Raw genomic sequence first — 22,238 nt, 5'->3', positions numbered from 1 at the left:
AATTAGGGAGCATGTGCATATTAATTTTCTGCTTCCTTCTCTCCAAGAGTAATGGGAATGCTTTTAAATGCCTTTTGTTTTGTTTCTTATGGGCTTACTTGGTTTCTTAATATATTACAGGGCACTTCCTGCACTGCTTACGGAAGCAAATTTCCAACACTGCTAGTGGGAGTTTTCCCTAAATAAGGTCAGCAGATTTGGTCCCAGGGGAGTGAACTGATCTTCAGGCTTAGCTACCCTCAAAATCTAGCAGAAAGCAAACCAGATATCATTCATCTTTAGAATTTGCTACTATATCATATCCTTCTCCAAGGATCATCATCCAAGACAAACAACTAGGAAACGTTTTGCTGCAATAATCCTTTCAATTAAGGCTCCCATTACAGTGAAACAGCTGCTCAACTAGAATACATCTTTGTAATGGAACTATTTATTTCCCAGAAAACATTTCTTTAGTTAAGACAGATGCAATAAACCAGATCCACGGAAGTTGCAGAAATCAAAGTAATGAGCAAAATATGACCAGCTAAATATCCTTGAACTGAAAAAGAAGTGCTTTCTATGAAGGTGCAATTTATGTGCCTGTGTTGACAAAAAAGACTACTCAATTTAAAGTATGTGTGGCATCTCACACTCAACATAATGTCAGTGAGCTGCAATTGAAATAGCAGGATAAGCCCTCACACACATACATGATTAGAAAGAAAAAAGAAATCACTCTAAAAACTCTTGTCCTCTGTCTGATTAGTGATATTTGTGGGGGCTTCTAATAGCCCTTTGAAATGTCCACATCATAAATATTTGATGGACAACTTCTTGCTTACTGTCAGTTAGGGGCTGCTCTTGGCATGGAAAGACAAATGAATCAGCATCTTGTTCCTGCCTCCTGCTCCACACATACATGGTTCCCCTCCCAATCCTGAGCAGCCTGCTGAACACTATTTATTTATTTTATGAAAATCTCCAACTCACATTATTGTCATTCAAATATAAACAGTAATAAAAAAAGCCATTATCATGAAAAATTTAATCCAAGCTTTGTAAGAGTTTGTAAATGAGCAGTTTTCTTGCTGACAATTCAGCCCCTGAGATGGCAACTTGCATATGTTTCAGACAGTGGAGATAGCAGGAGGAGGGGACATTCTTCTTTCACTTACCAGTTGCCAACGATTTGAAAACCTTCCTTGCCAGTTGTGCCTCTGTTGGTGACCAGTGCTGCAAAAACCAGGGAAATTAAGAGAAGCACATTCCAGTCAGATGATGGATAGATGTGCCCTAGCAGCACTAGAACCAGGATTACTTAAGATCCAGGAAGATATTAAATGTTTGCTCAAACCTAAATGATTCCATGATAACAGCAGCTCCACATTCCTGTTTCAGGAATGGGTTCCAAAAGAGCAAATTGTTCCATTTGAGAACAATCTTCGCCCATAAAGGCAAGACAAGTCCTCAGGCTGAGTGGAGCACCACATCTACCCAAACTACATAGACATTTGTCTAGATGTGCTTGAAGATGCCAGGGTCTGTATTGCTGCACCACCAAATGATTTCTCAGAACAATCAGAAATACAACTGGTGAACAACCAAGACTTTGCTACCTAGCTCTCCTTTAACCCTTAAATCCTTTGAAAAAAAAGTAGTTCATAAACAGTGTCTGTGTGTCACACCCTCCTAGTTTCTTGTTCAGCCACTTAGCAAGGGTAGTTTTCTGTGCTCATGAAAGGAACAAAGCAGTTGGAGCACAAACCATCAGACCATTCTACTAGGTGACAACAAAAAAGACCTTTTAAGTCATACAACTAACAAGTGGAAAGGAAGGTAGATGATCTCAAGAGAAGGAACGAAAAATACAAGGATGCAGTATTCTCATCATGGAGATTGTCTCTGAGTCTCACTATAACATGAAAGTACGGTGCTGATCTGCAAAGAATTAATACCAATCTAGATTTCTACTTTAGGCTTCCCAAATTCCTGGGGATGTAGAATCTGGATTCAAATCCATTACAGACACAGGAGCATCCACAGGAAGTCAAGCTTAGCTATGAAATCTGATAAGAGGCCTAATATCTACCAATTACTGTGCTCTACGGACAGTATTATTTTCTGTCATAATAAGCTCCTGTCAAAAGTACATACTTTTCCATGTGTGAGGATAAAAAACAGAGTAAAAGAAAATAAAATCCATGCTTAGCACTTAACTTGAGGAGCAAATCTCTTGCTGACAAGAACCTATTTGAAATAAGGTCAAATGAGAAGGGAAAACACAGAAGAAAAATAAATTACGTATGAATTTTAAAGAAATAGTGTCTACCTCAGTGGACAAATTTCTGGTGCTACCAGAGAAAAATTCATAGCAAAAAGCTGGTGCCAAGGCTTTGAGGCACCAGGCACCAAGGCAATGAGAAGTCAAGCTGATGCCATCAGCTGCCTTGCTGTCTAATACAGTCCAAGGCTCACTTCTTAATGGCTCTTCAAACACCATCTGGAGTAGTAGATTCAGGATGTGACTCTGTGTAGTGTGATTGCCTTCAAACAAGGCAATAGAATTGGAGTGAAAGGGAACAGCTGCGCTGCTTTTGAAAAACTGCACTGATTTTATTGAAATTCCTCTCACCTACAGGTCAGCCACAATAACAAAAAAACCTACCTATTAGCTTACTGGGTTTTTGTACCCTTCCTGTAAGAAAGCGTGATAAAACTTGGTTGTTTAACATACAGGAGTATGAGAAATGAGAATAGAGAAGCCCAAAATGTGTTTTATATTATTCTTACTCTTTAATTTTCCAAACCAAATCATAATCCTCTAAGAAAATATACAGTTCTTCTGACTGTTGAACTCTAGAAAACAGTTCTGATGACCACAGTAAGGATCCAAATCTTCCAACATTGTCCATCTCCATGACCAAACCACCAGACAGTTTCAAGTCAGTAATTGTGGGAACTCAGCACATCACTCCTGATGTCCAGAGTTGCCGAGGTAACCCCTAGGGGGCTCGGAAATCCTGGAATGTTGCCAGAAGTGCTTGGTGGTTGGATTTTGACCCTGCACGGGATGTGCCACCTATATAAGGATGAGAGGATCACTTGAGGATAAGTGGTGAAGGAATTGATTATTCACAGGGTGAAAACACAGGTTTTGGAATCTTGGTACAGGGGGGTTCTTAGGAGGCAAGATGGAGGAATTAGGGCGTGCCCTGTCCTTCTCTTCTTCTTGTCATCCATCTTTGATGGTGATGCTGGCACTTTGGGATTGGTTCACACTAAATCTGCATTTGTTAATAAAAGTAAAAGCTATTGGAAGGTAAATGTAAATATCTTATATGTAGTTTTTAGTACAAAAATAGACAACTGCCCAGAGGGAGGGCAGTGTGCCCATGGCTGTCTTGCTGGGCAGACCTCTGTCGGGCTGGCAGACAACTTTGTAGATAAGAATAATAAACAATATTGAAGACCGAAAACTCTGAAGAGTGCTTTCGTCCTTTGGAGCGTGGGCTGCCTCAAGGCCATCCTAAGCCTAATCAGGCCGAGACAACAGGTCGAGGAACGGAGAAGTAACTGTTAATTCAGCCTAATGTAAAATAAACTAAATAACCCTCCCCAAAATACTCAAAACGTGGATAGAAAACCTCAACAAACCATCTGACTCCTACCATTTATATACAGGTTTTCTGGAGGCATTGGGCAAGTGATTTCGGTAATGCGGGTTTAGAGGCATTGGCTGGGTTATCCTACTGCCCATCATCACAGGATATATTCTGGTTCACGAAAGGATTATATTCCATTTTGAAGTTAAATGGGTCTTTAGGCTCACTCTGTTCATTAAAAGTCTGAAACCTAGAAAACTATCTCTGGTCCACCATGCATACACAGTTTCTAGATGGTGTGCCAGCAACCCCATTTAACCCTAAAAGTCCTCCTTCTCCTCAAGTCCAAATCCAAAATGACGATTTCCATTTGCAGACTGAAAAAGTAGGAAATCTACTTTAATCTATGAGATGCATTGTTTTTATCTTATTTGTATACATTAGCATCAGCTTCTTGGGACTCAATCTGAATTGACCTTACCAAAGTATTATCTAGGTTGCTTAGCACAACTCCTTTTTAGAACAGATATTTTCATTTAATCTCTTTTTTTCCAGTAGCCTCAAGATATTTATTCTTCTCTTATGAATATATTCCAAAATTTGAAAAAATACAAGTTCACAGCAGTTCATATCACAGGAGTTCACATGCAAGAGCATTTCCTCTCATTTTCTGTATTTGAGCTAATATATCCATTCTTCAATTTAGGGTATCACACTCAGGTTTAGGAGGGAGATTATGCAGTCTTTAAAACTTTAACATTTAAACTCCTTGGGTCTTACTTCTTCCTCACATACAGTAAGTTTCCTTTTTCCAGCCTCTTTCCCAGGTGGTGCTTTAGCTTTTGTCTCTGTGTTTAATAGCATTGCCCTGATTCAAAACTGAAGCACACAATCCTGTCTAAAATTTGGGGCATACCCAGATGATATTTGATTCCTACTTCATCCTTACTGCAAGCCATGCTTTTAATTATTTTATATTCATATAGATAAATATTTTCTATCTATATTTTTATTCTTTGTTTCAGCTTCCTTGGAAAAGTTTAACTCAGCTTGACTTCTGGCAAATTCTATTTCATCTGACCACTTCTGACCTCTAAGATTATTCCCCTTTTACTCATCCCTTCCAAACTCTGTTTATTCTTAATGTTGTTTGTGGGAGTCAGCAACATAGGTCTGGACTTCACCTCTAAAAGCCACCCATGCTTGAGATGGGAGTTCTAGAAAGATTGTTGCATTTTTTACTAGAAAATGTCACCACATCCAGATGCTTGAGCTCTTCAGTCACTATCTAGTTTCTCTGAACTTACGGTGCACTTCAGGTTAAGAAAACCTTAAAGATTATTTTCTGTTCATTTTGGATCATAAGAATAGTGATGACTAACTCTCTCTGACGTCTGTAGTCCCTCCAAACCCAATTTTAAAATAACATTGACTCTTCACAAGTCAGTAATTGTTTAAGAGGTTGCATGCCCCAGGGAAATATTTGGCTGTATGGTTATTAGGATCATTCATCCTCTAATTTATAGTAGACCATAACAATTGCATGTTGATTTTCTCCTCTAGTATTATCTGAATCTGGCCAAGATCTTATCAACCTCCTACCTTCTTCCTGAAATGTAATTTTGACTTTTAAATTACTCTAGTGCAGAAGCAGATTCAAAAACATCCCTGCAATTTCTCTCCAATCTACTTGCTCATTGACAGAGCTAAAAAGCTGCAGCACTGTAGACATTTTTTTATTCTCTTTTAACTTTGTATCATGCAGCTTTTGACAGAGCTCGATCAAGAGGTCTCAGAATCGTCAAAGGAAACTGCTGCCTCAAGGGCCAGTCCATTCCCACTGTGGGGAAAACAGGGCAGGAGAAAGTTCCTGGTTTGGATGGAAGGTTATGATTCCTGCTGTGTGTAACATACATAAAATTACCAAATTATGCCAATGAACCCAAAAAAGGGGGGAAAAAAGGCTCATTAAAACAAAAAATATAGAAGCGTAACACTTCTCTAATAATTGATGCACAAAGCACATTAAAAAGAACAAAGGCAATTTAAGTTGGAGAAATTCATGCTTCAGGACAAAGAAGAGAGAACAAATTTTTGAAGTTTGGTTGTCCTGGCACACCCAGCACCACCCTCTTTCCATCATAATCTGTGGCCTGACTAATCAGAACTAGGATTACTGGACTACACAGAGGACATCCAATCCTATTTTACATTCTAAGGTGCTGCTATTTTCATATGATTTTGTAAAACACATTTTCATAAGTTCATTATTTAACTCAATTTAAAAACATGGCATAAGGTCACTCTGAGTTTAAAATCCTATCACAACCACAGCAAGCCTACATCAGATCCCTAATTTGAGAATGTGAGCACATTCGGGAAAGTGCTTTTGTTAGGGCTCAAATTCACAGCTGGGCTCTAAGCAACACTTTCTGTGCTTGTCTCATTCAAACTCAGGGCAGAAATCTCTACTTATGCTTTAATGGCATTAGATAGGAGGACAGCTAGCTCACAGCAAGCTCCCCTAATCTACCATGCTGTTTCTCGATTACATTCCCATTTCTGTGCTCTTTCACCTTCCAAATACAACAATAATACAAGTTTTATTTTGCACATCCTTCCTGGAAAGGAAGAAAATTGACTAATTTTCAATTATTTTAAAAAAGAAGAACAGAAAGGACAACTAGAAAAGTAACCTTCAGAAGCTCTACAGAGTAAAATTTATATTATTAGGTGTTGCATGTAGCTTAATGAATCAGGGGAAAAAATGCAAAAACATTTTCAAACTTACTGCCAAGAACAAAAATTCCTTATTTGCACCTCTAAATTACTTCTCTATGTAATAAATTTGAATTTACTTATACTTTGGGGTAAAAGGAAGCTTGAGTTTGGCTCTAGCTCTTTAGTCATGGCTAGAGTTAAATTAAACTGATTTAATTTAATTTAATTTTAGAGTTTTATTAAACCATGGCATGTTTAGTCTGAAGCTGACTATCACCAGGGCAGGGTGATCAGGGCAGGGCTTGGGATCAACTTGAAACATTCAAATAACTAAAGAGATCACTTTCAGATCAACTGAAATTGACTTTTTTCTTTCCCTAAAACAAATGCTATTTAATACATCAGCAGAAATATTGCTTTAAAATAAATAAGCAGCTATAAAAGTGCTCATTCCTACAATGAAAACAGTTTGTAATAGTGTCAGCCTTCCTTAAACTAGCTTTTTCTTGTCATTTGGGAAATCCTAATAATTTAGGATTTCCAGCTCTATCCAAAAAAACCCCACACCAGTCTAATTCCAAACACCTTATTTCAAAAGCCTCTGAAGAATTTTTGCCCTTTTTACCAAGACTCATTTCCCTTCTCTACATTTGAATCTTTCCAAAGACTCATGTCATTAATAACCACACAAAAGAAAAAGACCATATCAATTACTTAATTGCAAGTTAAAAAAATTTCTAGTTATTTTCTCCTCCTGATTTCTGTACTCTTGCCCCAGCTCTGATGGTTCTGCTTTGCTTGCAAGTCTTCAATCAACATGCTGCTGAGTTTCTGCCATACCTGGATCCAAAAACATTGCCAGCACTCATATAAAACATGGAAATATAAATGGGTAATACACTGTCTAATCAGCCACTCACTGGGAATCCCTTCTTACAGCCTAGTATGTGAAAGCTAAAAAGTGAAACAGCTCAGGCACTGGAGTGCCCATCCTTAGAGTGGTGTTCCCATTTGGGAACAGCATTGGGAGGTGGTGAGAAAGTCATGAGTGAGTATTTGTTATCACACACAACTTAAGAAAGATACAAGATTCTTGTACCACACACTGTCAGTCCAATGCTTCTTGTGAGTTGACTTTCACTTAGTTGAAGGGGGTTCTAATTAATTTCTTAAGAAAATTTTTTGGTCCTACATAGTTAGGACCAATAACAGAAATGTTCATGGGCTCTTAAGATGCAAGAGCATTTGTGAAAGTGGTTAATGTAAAGATATGGCTCCGTTTTCACTCTCACATTGCTAAAATTTCAAAGAACAGGTACTTCTTATTGGATTTGGCCCACTAATTATAAATAACACACTGTTCACTCCCAAGAGAATACCTTATTGCGTTCAGAGTGGAGAAACCTGAATGAGAGGCAGCATTTTAAGTCAAAGGATGTTTATGTAGCAGCCTGGCATGTCTCCATAAGAAAACATGTGCCCAATCCTGTAGAAATCCCACTTGTTATTGCTCAACAGCATTTTCTAACTTATAAAAATGTCTTCATACTGATGCTTTGGGCTAGTACAAAGAAATTCAGTGGTTTCAAAGACATTCCAAAGAGTTCTCCCACCCTGTTTAATCAGCATTTCTATTAGTGCCTGAAGTACTTTCTATTGATCACCTAAGGATAACAGGGGATAAATAATTTCCCAAGTAAGGAACAAATCATCTTTGTGGTTATGCAGGTAAAAAGTGGGTGAAACTCTTCTCCAAATCACATAAACCTAAATCTAGATTGACCATAGAGTATCTATCGTAAATCTACCAAAGAATAGGTCAAAACTCAAGTTATACTCCCCAAAACCATGAAGTCTTTTTATTGAAATACATGTTCTAAACATGGTTTAGAACATATCCCTTCTCTTTGTAACCAATTAATACATTTTAATTTATAATGAGATCAGCATATTACTGCGTCTATGGTGTGTCAGAGTCCAATGTCCATTCTGGCAGACATGACTGAAAACTCTCTTGAAGAAGGAAAATGCAGTGTACAGTTCATCAGCACACAGAAAATCCTGAAAAGCTAAAGCTGAAGCTCTGTGAAAGCAGGTGATTTAGTAATATAGAAAGTACTCTTTTCTCACCTACAAAAACCCATTCAACTGTGATTTTTTTCAGTGCAAGAGTTTACAATGAAGGGGTTAACCATCTTTTTTTTCTCTCTTTTGTATCACATAAAAATTTTCACTTAAGCTACCTCTTTTGTCCAGAAGTCTTAATACCTTGCAGCATAGATGAGGTCTAAAATTATGCTTCTAATTTAAAATATTTGGACCCACTGGAGGCTTAAATGGTCAGTTTTCTGAGGACTACCATCAGAACCCATTTTCTGTTCAGTAAATATACAGGTTTAGCCAATTCCTGCCTTGAACATCTAAATCAGACTACTCAAGTCAGGTGCTTAAAGTTACACACTACACTCTTTCTACACTCATCTGCACTCAAAAAACTGAGTGCAGATGAGTGTAGAAAGACTGCTAGTAAAACAGATGTATTGTAGAATTAATGAGTGCACATAGGGGAATTGTTCTCACACGAAACTTAAAACAATGTTTGCATCAAGTTTTTTCCCATATTCACTTGGATCAATACTCTCCTGTAAATCCTTCAGCTATATTTGGTGATCCAAATTTTTTACTGCAACCCTTTTGTATCTTACAATTCTGTGCAAATTATTGCAAATCACAAACACTCTAATATCTGCAAAACAAATTCCATTGTTCCATTTCTTTACCATAGTTTCAGCCACGCTCAGAATAATGCTGAATTAACAATTTTTTTAAATTTTATTTCATCATTTTATCAATCTAAGAATTTTTAAAACATCATTTTTACTTATCTGAGTGCTGTTACAAGTTCATTTTTCCAACAGAGATACAAGTTTTGTCATCCTGAGCAGTGAATTAATTCAGAAGCAAACTCATTATTTTTGCCATTAACAGAAGCAGACTTAGCAAAACCTAGTCCATGTGTGAAATCAACTGATTCCCTCCCTCACATTTTATTTACATCATGACTGGCTACAGAGTGTTATTAATCAAAAAATATAAATTAAATAAAGTGAAATAAAACACATCTAAATGTAAACTCACATCTCTTACTGGAAAAAAAAAGCCACATAAAACAGGTATTTAGTACAGCTAAATGAGCCATTTGCCCAAGACTGGACCAATCTATGTTGTCATGTTTTATTACTTCTATAAAAACATCATGTTCAAGCCTTTATTAAGGATGAAGACATAACTGCAGTAGACATTAGACACAAAGGAAAAAACATGTCACTAATATAAACAATCTCACAACCAAAGAAGTTAGAAACTAGACTGTTGCACAATTTACTGTGTACTTGTCAGCTCCAGAGAAATAGGTAACAAATCAGTTACTGATTTTAGATATAATTCATACAGAAGAATTACTGCTGAAATCACAGTGCTTCACTACACATACAAAGAGGTAAATGCCTCAAAAACTGTTCCCATTTGCAACCCTTGAAAAATTGGTCTGGCTTCAAGTTACTGCTGTAGACAAGAAGATGTTATTTGCAACAAATGTTTCTTACACAGTTGTCTCGGCCTATGTTCCATAGGTTGGTTTTAAGATGCTGACAGGTGAAATACCAACCTCTTTTGAAGTATAGGAGACAAATTCTTCAGTTAGAATTGAAACCAATACATGGAAAATAGGCAGAGACAGACAGCAAATTATATCTTCATGTTTAGGGATTAGTATTACTTTATCTTAGTAATTACCCTTTTTAATGAGATTAAATATTTAAGGAGGCAAGAAGGAAAAAAATTACTCATTAATCTTTAAACATCATCTGAACTATTTGAGCGAGTATAATAGTTTTTCTCCAGTGTTTCTAAACTTTTAGGTTTCTGTCAAAATTTAAATTACCCTAGACTGATATAACCCATTTCAGAATAATTTCTATTTCTATATCCTGTAAAACACTTAAGCTTGGTGAAGAGAAGCTCCATAATTTTAGGAACTGTAAAGTGCAAGGTGACAAACTGGGAAAACAGATGGAAGTGCAACAGAAAGGAAAGTTGGTCAGAAATTTTGACTGAAGAGCTGAGTGCATCAGGAGATGATGAGGAAAGAAAAATAGTGGAAAGCTAGAAAATTTTTAAAAAATTTTAAAAACTTCTTCAAAACAAACAGAAATTCAAGGAAATTTGGTCAGAAATTTTGATTGAAGAGCTGTGTGTATAAGGAGATGATGAGGAAAGAAAAAATTAGTGAAAATCTAGAAAGCGTAAAAGAATTTTAAAAACTTATTCAAAACAAACAGAAATTCAAGAAAATAAAATATTATCTGAGTGACAGAAGTATTAGGCGGAAAATACAAGTAAAGTACATAAACATAGATTTGGTTTGGTTTTGGGTATTTTTAGTAAAGTTTAATTTATTTAATTTTTTTTACTCTGATTTACTGGTGGTTTGGCTGGTTTTAGCTAATATATTTAAATATTTCCTCTTTCTTTTCCATCTTCTGAAGAGAAAAAAAAACCCAAAACAACAACCCTCAACACTTTCTAGAAAGATAAACCTACACACACACAGAGTTTAGAAATGTAACAGGGACAGTGGGCAAAGTGGGTACACTCAGAAATACTAAATTTTTATAAGAAAATAATTCAAACACATGATAGCATGACATTCAGGTGAAGTGCAATGCAATGCGATACACAATACAGGGAAACTATCCAAAGTCCTACGAAAGCATTTTCCTCTGAGGAGAGATTGCTACCATCAGTGATGCAAACTAAACTCCATTAAGTCACACAAGAATTAGTCCTAATCAAATAGACTTTTTTTATACTCTAAAAGAAGAGAATTTGTATGTCTCTCCACTCTCACTTTTTGCATCTAGAAAATGGTTCTGTTTATCCTGTCAAACACTTCTCCTGGCACACACAAGAGGGGCAATGAAAGTAAAACACAAAACCAATGGGGCAATTGCATATTATGTGCAATATAATATTGGAGCAGCTGCAACCAAATTCCCAAGGAGTCTTTCCCTCTCAATTCATACCTTCAGCACCTTTAAGAGAAACTCTAACCCACAGCTGCACATTTACTGATGTTCCATGCCTACATTGTCCTTGTAATATTCCCCTGTAAAAATGACTGGCAGCCTCACGAAGAGTGGAATTTCCCACTCTTTATGCTTGCTTAATTCATTTTTCAGTCCCGTTTTTCCTGGTTCCAATGGCTACTGACACAGACAACATAAACTGAGCCCACCCAATTGGTATGGATCCCACCAAAAGACAGGAACACCTGACCTACAAAGACAGGCTGGAAGAGCTGGGACTGTTCAGAATGGAGAAGAGAGGGTTCCAGGGAGAACTCATTGCAGCATTCCTGTACTTAAAACAAGTCTTATAAAAAGGAGAGAGGGACTTTTTATGCAGGTAGATAGTGACAGGACAGCAACGGTTTAAAACTGAAAGAGGGCAGGTTTGGATGAGATATTAGGAAGAAATTCTTTACTCAGAAGGTGGTGAAACACTGGAACAGGGTGTCCAGAGAAGCTGTGAATATCCCATTCCTGGAAGTGTTCGAGGCCAGGTTGGATAGGGCCCTGAGCAAGCTAATCTAGTGAGTGACATCCCTGCCCATGGAACCAGATGATCTTTAAGGTCCCTTCCAACCCTAGGCATTCTATGATTCTATACCAATCAAAGCTTTGTAATTTAAAATACATAAACCATTTACAGGCCTATAAAGAACCTCTTTCCTCCCTCATTACAGGGGATTGTAAATACCCCAAGTTATTACATTCTTGCTGTAAACAAGGCAGGGTGGCACACCTCTGTATGTGATACATAAATGCTTGAATGCCTGATGTAGTCATTTGTCATCTCTAAAAGCAAGCCCTTCGAGTTATTTTTGCTAAGGCAGTAGTATAATGTCAGGATGACAGCTGTTTAAATAATTACCTAAAATACAATTGAACGAAAAATCTGTATCAAACTTAATTCTCATAATTAACTACCAATTCAGACCTAGAGTAAATCTAGATAAGATGGCTTTGGGCGGGTTCTAAAAACTCATTTTTCACCCAGATTACATCAGTATTCCAGAGGAAATAATGTCATAAAAAGGAATGCCAAGCAGTGCTATCAGACAGCCCTGATGCAATTTGGGGCAAACATGGATGGAAGTCCTTGGGCACCAAAGCCAGCATATTGTAAAACTACAACATCAGGGAATTTACAGAGTGTATTACAAGTCAGATCACTTAATGAGGGGGAAACACTCTGGACTTCACCTTCCACTCCACCAAAGCTTTTGCATGTACTCTGTTCACCACAGACTGTGAAGAACGAAGCAATGAACTTCTTACCTTGCATGGTTGCTTTTGTGGGTTCTGAAAACAGAGGAATGAGCAGGAGGTAGATGAGGTAGACGAAGGAGAGCCCATTGTAACGGAAAGCACAGGCTGCAATGAGAGAAAGGAAAAACAACATATTGTTTAATTGGCCTGATAAAATCAAATTAAATGGCACAAAGCATTTCCCACTTGAGTTTATAATTGATCTTGTCAACTTTTGACCACTTCTTTAAACAATTTTTTCACAGTATTCAAGTTCATGCCTAAAATGAATCTTAGAATCAAAGATTAGGTCAGGTTGGAAGGAACCGAAGTGGGTGATCTGGCCCAGCCTCCCTGCTGGAGCAGGGTCATCCCAGAGCACACTGCACAGGATTGCATCAAGAGGGTTCTTGAGTATCCCCAGTGATGGAGACTTGTATCAATGACGTTTTACCAGCTATATCCAAAACAACTTGGTTTTGGAATACATATATATCTTTAGCCCTGCCAGAAGCACGTATTCCAAAAGAAATTAATTTTCACCAGACACAACTTCCTGAAAACAACTGTGTATTGTGGAATATCATGGAATAGTATCATGGAAACAATAATGGGAATGAGTTAACAAGTTATGCATTAATTGGTCCTTATCATCATCACATCTGTCCACTTTAATTATAAAACAAAACTGCAAATGCTCTCTATTGGCAAATCCATACAATAGCTACAACTTTTGTTTCCCAAACTAGCCAATGTTTTGAATAACTGATTTGATTTCCCTAATAGTCTTGATAGAAAACTCTAGGTATACACTCCATATCTACAGGCTGGCCAAGAAGCATGTGAAATGCATGAGTGCCTAGCAAGCAGGAAGAATAAGAAGCACCTATTCTCTATTTCTGAACTGATATGATTCCACCATCAGCCTTAAAAAAATCTGTCAAGGACTATAAAATCCACCAAAGCTTGATAGAGGGGTTTTCTGAGTAAAATCCAGAACCCCTAAGAGCAGCTTCTCATTTTCCTGTAAGAATTGCTTTTGTCACTTACTAAACTTTCCTTTTAGCCACAGCCTTTAAAGACCAGCTGAAGACTTACACCTACATTTTTAACTATAAAAAACCTGCAAGATAGAGTAAATAGGGCCTATCCCACAGGGAATTCCACAAGCAATTATCAGAGCTCTAAAGTCAATGCACTTGAGAAGAGGGAGGCACCTCTGCTATTATGCACCTACTCTCAGGGTCCTCTGCAGAGGAGCACAGAATGTACAATGGCCATTAGTGGCCTTCTTGGAAAGAATGGCAAAGAGGACACTCCTGATATCAGGACAAATCCATAAATCAACTTTTTGGTTTTTTGGGTTTTTTCCAAGTTTAATTTCAGAGTGGGAACAAGTTCTGTGGCATTCATAGGAAGAGGTACGATAGTGGTTTAAGGCCTTTTATGGCCTGAAGGCTTTTCCATTTCAATGGGAAGGACCAATGTGCTCAGTCATTCTGGTAGCAGAATATTAACATTAGAAGGTAACACTTTTATCCAATTATTTTGGGATTGTGTCAACCAGATTTTAATCATGTTAAACAGCCTACTTATTTTCAGTGCAATATTATACTCATTTTCTTCTTTCTTAAGGACTGAGCTTGCTGCACTTCTTGTAGAGCACCTAGCAGTCAGTTTCCCAGTACAAATACAGAAAACAGCAACTGTGTGCTTTAAATGTCTTCCTTCATTAGCTGGAAGTCACTGAATGTCTTGCTAACGAGTCTGTGTCAAATATTTAGAACCTCTATTTATATCAAAGCCTCCTCCAGCAAACTCAGCTAGACACTGCCAGGAAAATTTGTATTTATTTAAGCAATTGCAAGAGCTCTAGCATTATGTTTCTCAGAATTATGAATTAAACTCCCCAAAACCTAGCTGCAACGTTTTTACTATTCCCTACTGCAGCTATTCCAATATTTTTATTTTGTGTTTATCTCCACTCATCTAGTGTATGCGTCTGGAGAGATGAGTGCCTTATCAAGCTAAGGTGCAAGAGTAAATGACTGAATATAATTTTAGCAAGATAAAAGATTAGGAAACGGCAGCTGCACTACTTTCACATGTTGGCACTGCACTACATTATTATTTTGTCAAACATACATATTCCTCAGTTCTGACACTCAAAACTATCTAGAAAAAGTTTCAGAGCATCAAATCAGCTTTAGTTTGTCACTGATGCAACAACAAAGGACCCAAAAAAGCAAATGAACCCATCCTCTACACTGTCTCCGGTATTCGCAGAGGTCTCCTTCTGCAAAAGGAGCTGTACACAGGTGTCCAAAACTATGGAAAATCCCATTTAAGATCAATGGAATTCCATCAACAGAAAAAGCACCGTTAAAGATTAATTTCTTGGCAAACCAGATGAGATAGAAATTTCTGGGTATTTTGGATACACTGGTCAGTTTGAAGTATCAAAATTAATGTAATTTTAGCATTTTAGGCTTGTTACTGCTTCTCAAAATTGTCTAATCGATTTGCAAAATTAATTTCAGGTGACTTCTTCTTGAACTATATTTACCTCAAAATTTACTGCTTTCTATTCCTAGAGCTGTGTACTCAAAAGCTTTTTTTTCCTCTATTGCTACATAAACAGGACTGTTAACAGAGATTACATTTCCATTCAAACCTTCCCTTTCAAAAGATGGGTTTGTCTACACCAAACACTGAACAAAAAAGCTTAAATTGGAAATTAGACCATATGTGCAAAGTCCATACACATTTCCTGCTCTTCAGGCTTCCCTTTAAACCATGCTTCACCATGTTTTCTAATAGCCTCTATTGACAAAATTTCAGAAATGTGATTTTCAACTGTGAAGTTCTGCTGTTGTTCACAGCCCAATAATAGCAATAATACACAATTGTGAAAAGACATAAAAAGCAGAGCCACTAATACAAAGAATTAGTAGCAAATTAGGTTTTATTTTGTATCACCTGAAGTACTTTAAAGCACCGTCCCTTAGGAAGAGAAGAGCACTTGATAAAATATAAGATTGACTTCTCCATTCATAAGTGACTACTTAAAATATTTCAGTCTTAATGTATAGAAAATAAAAGGTGTTGTATAAACCTTTAAAGATTTTTATCATCTTTCACAGCAGTGGACAAGTTGATTTATAGCTAAAATATTTAATCCATTTTTAAGAACGGTATGCACAGTGTGTGCCATACAAAATTTAAAAGGAATCTCAAAAAAAGCCAAAAAAAACAGAAAATCATATATCATGTGTATCACATGATAACCTTGTCCTTCTAGAATTTATTTTTCATTGTTTTATGTTAGCCAGACTAGGCCTTTGAAGAAATTTAATCCTGCTTCATAGACACATCAGCTTTCTACATGTAGAATTCTAACAGCTGTTACATATTATTATTTCATATTTATACCAACAGTTTTCTTTCCTCCATTTAGAGATATTAATTTGTATAGAATTGGTGTTTTACCTGTTATATGAAAAAATACTGGAGAGCAAAGTGAGGGGCAATAAAGAAATTCACAATAAACATGAACTTGGAAAGAAGAGGAAAAAACCAGCCTCATAAACGATGTGTTTAGTTTTAGTCCACAAAAATTTTAAGAGTACTTAATTCAGAAGTGGAAACTACGTGTTGAGAAAAACTGGCTTCAAGAGTGCAGGACTAGTACCGAAGGGCTACTGACTCCTCATTTGAAAACTAGAACTCTGTCAAAAGCCACAACAGCAGAAAACAAGACAGAAGGTGAAGACAAAATTAGCCATCCACTCAATATTTCTGAATTTACTTTAGTAAAATAATTAATGTCATTATTGTTAAAAGAATAATGTATTGCTTGTTATACCCTTTTCTGTTCAAGAAATATGTAAAAATATCTCTTCCACATATTTCACATATTTTTACTGTAGGTTTGAGAATATTATTTATCCTTCTTAGTGTTATCCTATCCAGACTCTTGTGTGCTTTAGCATAGAAGAAATTAATTCTGCCAACTACACTGAAGTAATGTGTCTTCTACTTCAACAGGATATTGCATGGTGTTTGCATCCTGTTTTAACAACTTTACAGCTGCAAGATTATTAAGAAAGCTATGCAATGATATTCTTTAAAAATGGTACATTTAGACTAAAATTTGGCCTAACTGTCATGCTTATTTTTCCAGTAACACAAAAAAATATATATTCAGTGAAAATATTAATTGGAAAAAGTGCTGCTGAAAAAATGTCTAACCCTGAGCAGGCAAGGGTAGATGGCTAAAAGACAGAGGTGATGCTGTTCACTCATTCTTATACCCAGCTGATCTGAAATAAGAGACCAAAACACAGAAGGGAAAAGGAATCAGCAGCTGAATGACCTTTGAGACTTCTCAGTCTCCAGGAGGCCGTGTCCAACTCTCAAAGCTCGGACAACTCAGCATCGGATTGCTGCCTGTAATGCTGTAATTATTCTTAGTTATCCCATGGTTAATACCTATTATATTCACATTGTTCTTAAAAGATCCTCAATTACCACGCAATTCAGATGACTAAAACAGGCTACAGATAACAGCCTTTGCTACTAGGTGTAACGTGAATGAGACGCTGGCACACACCCCAGATGAAAAGATTCTGGGGCAAAAGCTCAGCCTAAGTCAAATGCTGAAGCAAATCTATCTCCCCCTCCAAACCAAGGTGTTCTAAATGACAATCCATGGATGTGTCATGAGTGGCCAACTCTTCCAGGAGCAGATACAATTAAGATCCCTCTTACCAATAAGGCACTGTCCTAAGGTCACAATTATTCAGGCCTTTCCACTTGTGCTGCTCTCCAGTAAGACATTTACCAGCTGGTCCCCACATTCTCTGGAATATTCTAAACTGGTGAATTTTGGGGGGTTTTTGTTGGTTGGTTAGGTTTTTATACCCCTAATCACCTTACTGGACATCAGGACCTGCCCTACCAAGGCAAGTAAGTCCAGCACTAGGCCGTATGGACTTGGCCTTGTGTCAGAGACTGAAATGTTACAATTTATGGCTTAAACATCTTCATTGCCTATTATAGCAAAACTGTTCAAAAGCTGCAGGGAAAACCACCAAAAACCTGAATGGAGCCCTACACTGTTCCTTGATGGACTACATGAACAACACAAGAGCTTGGTAAAGTAATGTGGTAAAGGTAAAGAGGTAATGTGATTTAAATTTTATAGAATAAGAACTGCTGGAAATAAATTAATGCATGCAGCATTCTTTAACCAAACCTCACTCACGCACATAGTAGCAATACAATAAACTAGCAGCAAACTGCCCTCCAGTATTTCCTCATAGTTCCTGATACCTCTGCCCCCAGAGGGAGGGATGTCCTTGAGAAGACCCCCCACCTTATCTCACATTGAGACAAAGACCCACAAGGCTGTACACAGCTAACTCTGCTGTCTATGAGCACCACTTTACAAACTAATGTAGTAAAAAGTGAACTCATTCAGTGTTGGCAGGACAAAATGACCCAGTATTAATTACCTGCAGAGCTGAATCTCCAAGAAAGATGATCAACCAGTTGCTCTCATCTCCACTATAATTTTATGCGCCAATGACTGCTAAGATACAAAATGGGAGGCAACCTCACATCCCCTTTTCAACTCAGAGTCACAAGTGAAAATCTTGTTTCTGAGGACTTCTCACTTTTACATGATATAACCATTACTAACCAAATGCAGTAGAAAAAGACAGTCTTTTTACTTAGAAGACTAAGCAAAAAGATTAAGAAGACTAAAAATTAAGTTCACTTGATCAGAAATATGCATTACCACTTCTGAAAAAGAAAATTGCACTTTTGAAAACTGTTTTTTTTCAACCCTTCTAACACTTCATATTTCAAATTTGTTTCAGAAATACAAAATTTGTTTCAGAACTTTTTCCTCTGAGATTTTTACATTAACAATTAAAAAAAACACACATTGCAAAATTAGTTTATGCTGTAAACAACCTATTTTAAAGAATAAAACTGTGATAGTGACCAAAAATGCTCCTCTTCAAAAACTATACCTTCTCGTAATATATTTGATAGGCATATATCTGATAGGCATAGTGCCCAGGGAACTTTAGCTCACAGATATTTACTTTATTTTACTTATTGAAATTCAGAAGAATGGATTAACTCCTGACATAGTTTTGGTCTCACTTCTGAGTAACTGCACTTAAAATAACACTTGTGACAGATGAGATTGGAATGATACACTGCTATGCAAGACAGTTAAGTGAAGTGCATGTAATCTTACCATCCCTTCAGAGCAAAATAATGGTCATAGCCTCTGGTGTGCAGTGCAGAACTGTGTCTGCTCAGGACAAGTTCCCTCCTGCATCAGCCCATACTCCTTCCACATCTAACAGCTCTGCTGATAAGGCCGTGCTAACACACACCACTCCCCACCCTGCTCCTGAGCCAGCATCTCAACACAGGGCTGCTCTGTGTGCCGCACCCAGAGAGAAAAAATGTCTTCTTTGGGAAAAAAAAAAACCCAAAAAACCACCAAAAACATGAACACTTTGATGAACAGATGAATAGAATGCTTTCAGTTCATGTCAGCACTTCTACAGCCACATTTTTTCACCTGTCAGCATTTATCAGGAGAGATAACTGCTGGATAGTGAACAGTTTTGCAATGGCTTGGGCATTTTTTTTCTCCTTTGCTTTTTCCTGCCTTTCCTCTATTTCTCCAAGCAGCAGTTTTAGTAAGCTCTCTCTCCATCACAAACCATCTGGAACAGATTTTAACTTTGTGGCAAATATTCCACGGGAATCAATCAAAAGGAGGAGAAGACAAAACACCTTGTTCACCACTTTCTTTGAGCGCTTAGGAACAGGAGCTGTGTTTCCCAGCTGTATTTGACAGCAAGAAAATGAACAAAGGATCTTAAGTATAACCATACCACAATCATCATCTTACTTAGAATAATGTGTTTTAAAGCTGTATCCACTTTCACAAGCAAATCCATGTCCATACACTTTACTGCCATGACTAAGTATACAAATATTTCCAAATTAAAAAACATGATGGACACCATCATCAGTCATTTTTCCGATTCAAAAGATCCACTTCACATTGTAACTCATTTCCATTTCAGTGCCAACTGAAACTAAATTCATTTATTTGTATGGGAAGTGGAAAGAGATGTCTTCTTCTTCCTCCACTGAGGTGGCTGCCTGCAGAAGGGACGCTGTCTGCATTCTCACCTTTGCTTCACCAACAGCTCTTTATCTCCAGGCTCCTCTCTCTAGGAAAGTAACTGGGAGCTAAAGAAATAACCCTGCTCCTCACTCATTTTCATGGGATGAGAAAAGCATGTTCCTGTTTCCCCGGACATCTGGAGACAGTAGTCTGGTTCTGCTGTTACAGTTGCATAACCCTGTCAAGACTCAGACTAAAAATAACAGCAAACTCAGAACACAGATGACAATCAAATGTCCCACACAGTGCTACTGCTAAACATAACATCAACCAGGGACAGATGTGCAGAGAGCTGGGTAACAGAGAGACAGACCTCCACGAGCAGAAAGGGACTGAGACCTTCGTTTACAGCTGCTAAGAAGCTACAGACACCCGGAACAGCTATCCAGTCAGATGCTTCCAGCAACTGGAAGTGTGAATTTCAGCATATATTACCATTCCTCCACCACCATTCCCATTCATATTCTTTTAAAACACATAAATCACCTTAAGCCAATTGACATAAGGTGCAGAAAGAACCAAGTAATTTTTTTCACCATCTGTTGCTTACTGACATCAGTCCTAAAAAACCCTGAGTCAGATGAAGGACGTGTTAAAAAACTAACCCAGATAAACACTTCTGAGGAACATAAATATGATTAAACATCAGAGAGGTGTTAACACTGAAAAATATGAGTGTCATTAGTGAAGTTGATTCACAAATATGAATGCAGAGTTGGAAACTCTGCCATTATTTATTCCAGCAGAGGAAAGGATAGATAAACTTCCTTTCTTGGTCCATCACTGAATAAAAAGGACCCAGAGGATTGCAACTGCAAGCTATAAATCTGAATGGATGAAGGAGCGTTTCAGACAGTGCTACAAAGCCAGAGTGTTTACCAAAGGAAACAGAATTTTTAAAAATAGGTAACTCCAGGATATCATCAAGTGCATAAAGGAGATACAAGCTTCTCATTCTTGCAATGATGTTGCAATCTATTCTAAACTGATGTTGCTTGTAGAAATAATAAATCCCTTTTTATTTGAAGAACTGTGCATTTCTTTCTCTCCTTACAAATACATGAGATAGCTTTCTCTCATTGCAAAGAAGTTTTGAGCTACTACAAGAATCTACTTAGGATGAATTTTCTTGCAAACTATTTCTCATAACTCAGAACCAGGAAAGGAACCTGAAGAACTGAAAGAGTCACAGAACTCATGGACACATTAGGAGGCGGTTTGTAATCCACAAATCTAATCTGATCTTTAAGATTTCCTTTTCTGCAGAAGCAATACTGAAACCCATCTGACTCCCAGTGACATTTCACATGCACATGACCACAGTCTCTGTAAGAGAGTTCTACTGGGACAGATGCATTTTACTGTGGGTTTCAAATGCAACACTTATCTAACATTGAATGAAAAACGTCATTCAGAAATCCTACTATTGGAACAGAACCATGGTCTTGTCCATTTCTTTTATTATCTCTTATTACTTTTTCACACAGCAAAGTAATAGTTATTATAATTACTCCACATAGCAATTCAAGGAAAAAAAAGTCTTAATTGTGAATTTATTTCAAGTAGTAATGTCAATTTCCCAGAAAGTGCAGGGCACATCTGCTTCTGTTTCTTCATATGTCATTCAAGAAACTGCCTACATTCATGGAGTTGCCATCTGTGGCACTCTCTTCAGGTTGCCAAATCTCTTGTATTTCTGGGAGGCCTTCTTCCATGTATTGATTTTCTTTTGTACAGCATCTGTAGCAATGTTTTCTTCCTCTGGATATGTTTTGAAGAAACTCCCCCAGACTTTTGATAAGCTCTCAGCCAAACTTTAAGAGCAAGACTGGAAATTGAAAATGATTTAATACCCCTTTCATGTTTATAAAACAAACCATTGTGTCCTTGTCCAAGAATACTTGAATGTGGGAAGTTAAGAAGAAGTTTAACTTGAAGAAAACTTCCCACGCAGTTAGTAATTCTAATCTGTTTATATCTAGGCCCAATATAAAGTCTAACTACGTATTTCTTTGGAGTCAAGCCACTGTCCTGAAGACACCAAATAGTATCATGCAGCATCCCACCAGAATAAAAAATAAAACAGTCATCCCAACAAGGAAATCAGGGTCCTGGGCTCACACTACAGAACTTCTAGAGCTCTCAACTTAACTAATTGCAAAATAAAGAATTTTTTGTTGCAAGGGAAGACAGAGAACGAAAACTTGTCATCATTAGGCCTGTTCTGAACACAAGGAGATGGGTGCAGTAAATTTAAGGGTCTCAATATAAATCTTCATTCAAAAAAAAACAATACTGTACATATTTCATTTACGGAAAACAAAAAAAAAAACAAAA

General features: G+C 37.3%; 1 protein-coding gene across 1 annotated transcript in view; it reads right to left on the bottom strand.

Moving 5' to 3' along the window:
- PIEZO2 (piezo type mechanosensitive ion channel component 2) overlaps window positions 1-22,238 on the bottom strand; it is a 285,705-nt gene that overhangs the window by 223,022 nt on the left and 40,445 nt on the right. The window contains exon 2 of the mRNA XM_059480444.1: window positions 12,707-12,802. Coding sequence (XP_059336427.1) covers window positions 12,707-12,802 — 96 coding nt within the window. The remainder of the gene's footprint in view (window positions 1-12,706; window positions 12,803-22,238) is intronic.

Source organism: Ammospiza nelsoni, chromosome 1 (genome assembly GCF_027579445.1).
Source record: "Ammospiza nelsoni isolate bAmmNel1 chromosome 1, bAmmNel1.pri, whole genome shotgun sequence".
NCBI lineage: Eukaryota > Metazoa > Chordata > Aves > Passeriformes > Passerellidae > Ammospiza > Ammospiza nelsoni.
This window is presented reverse-complemented; position numbering and strand designations above follow the sequence as displayed.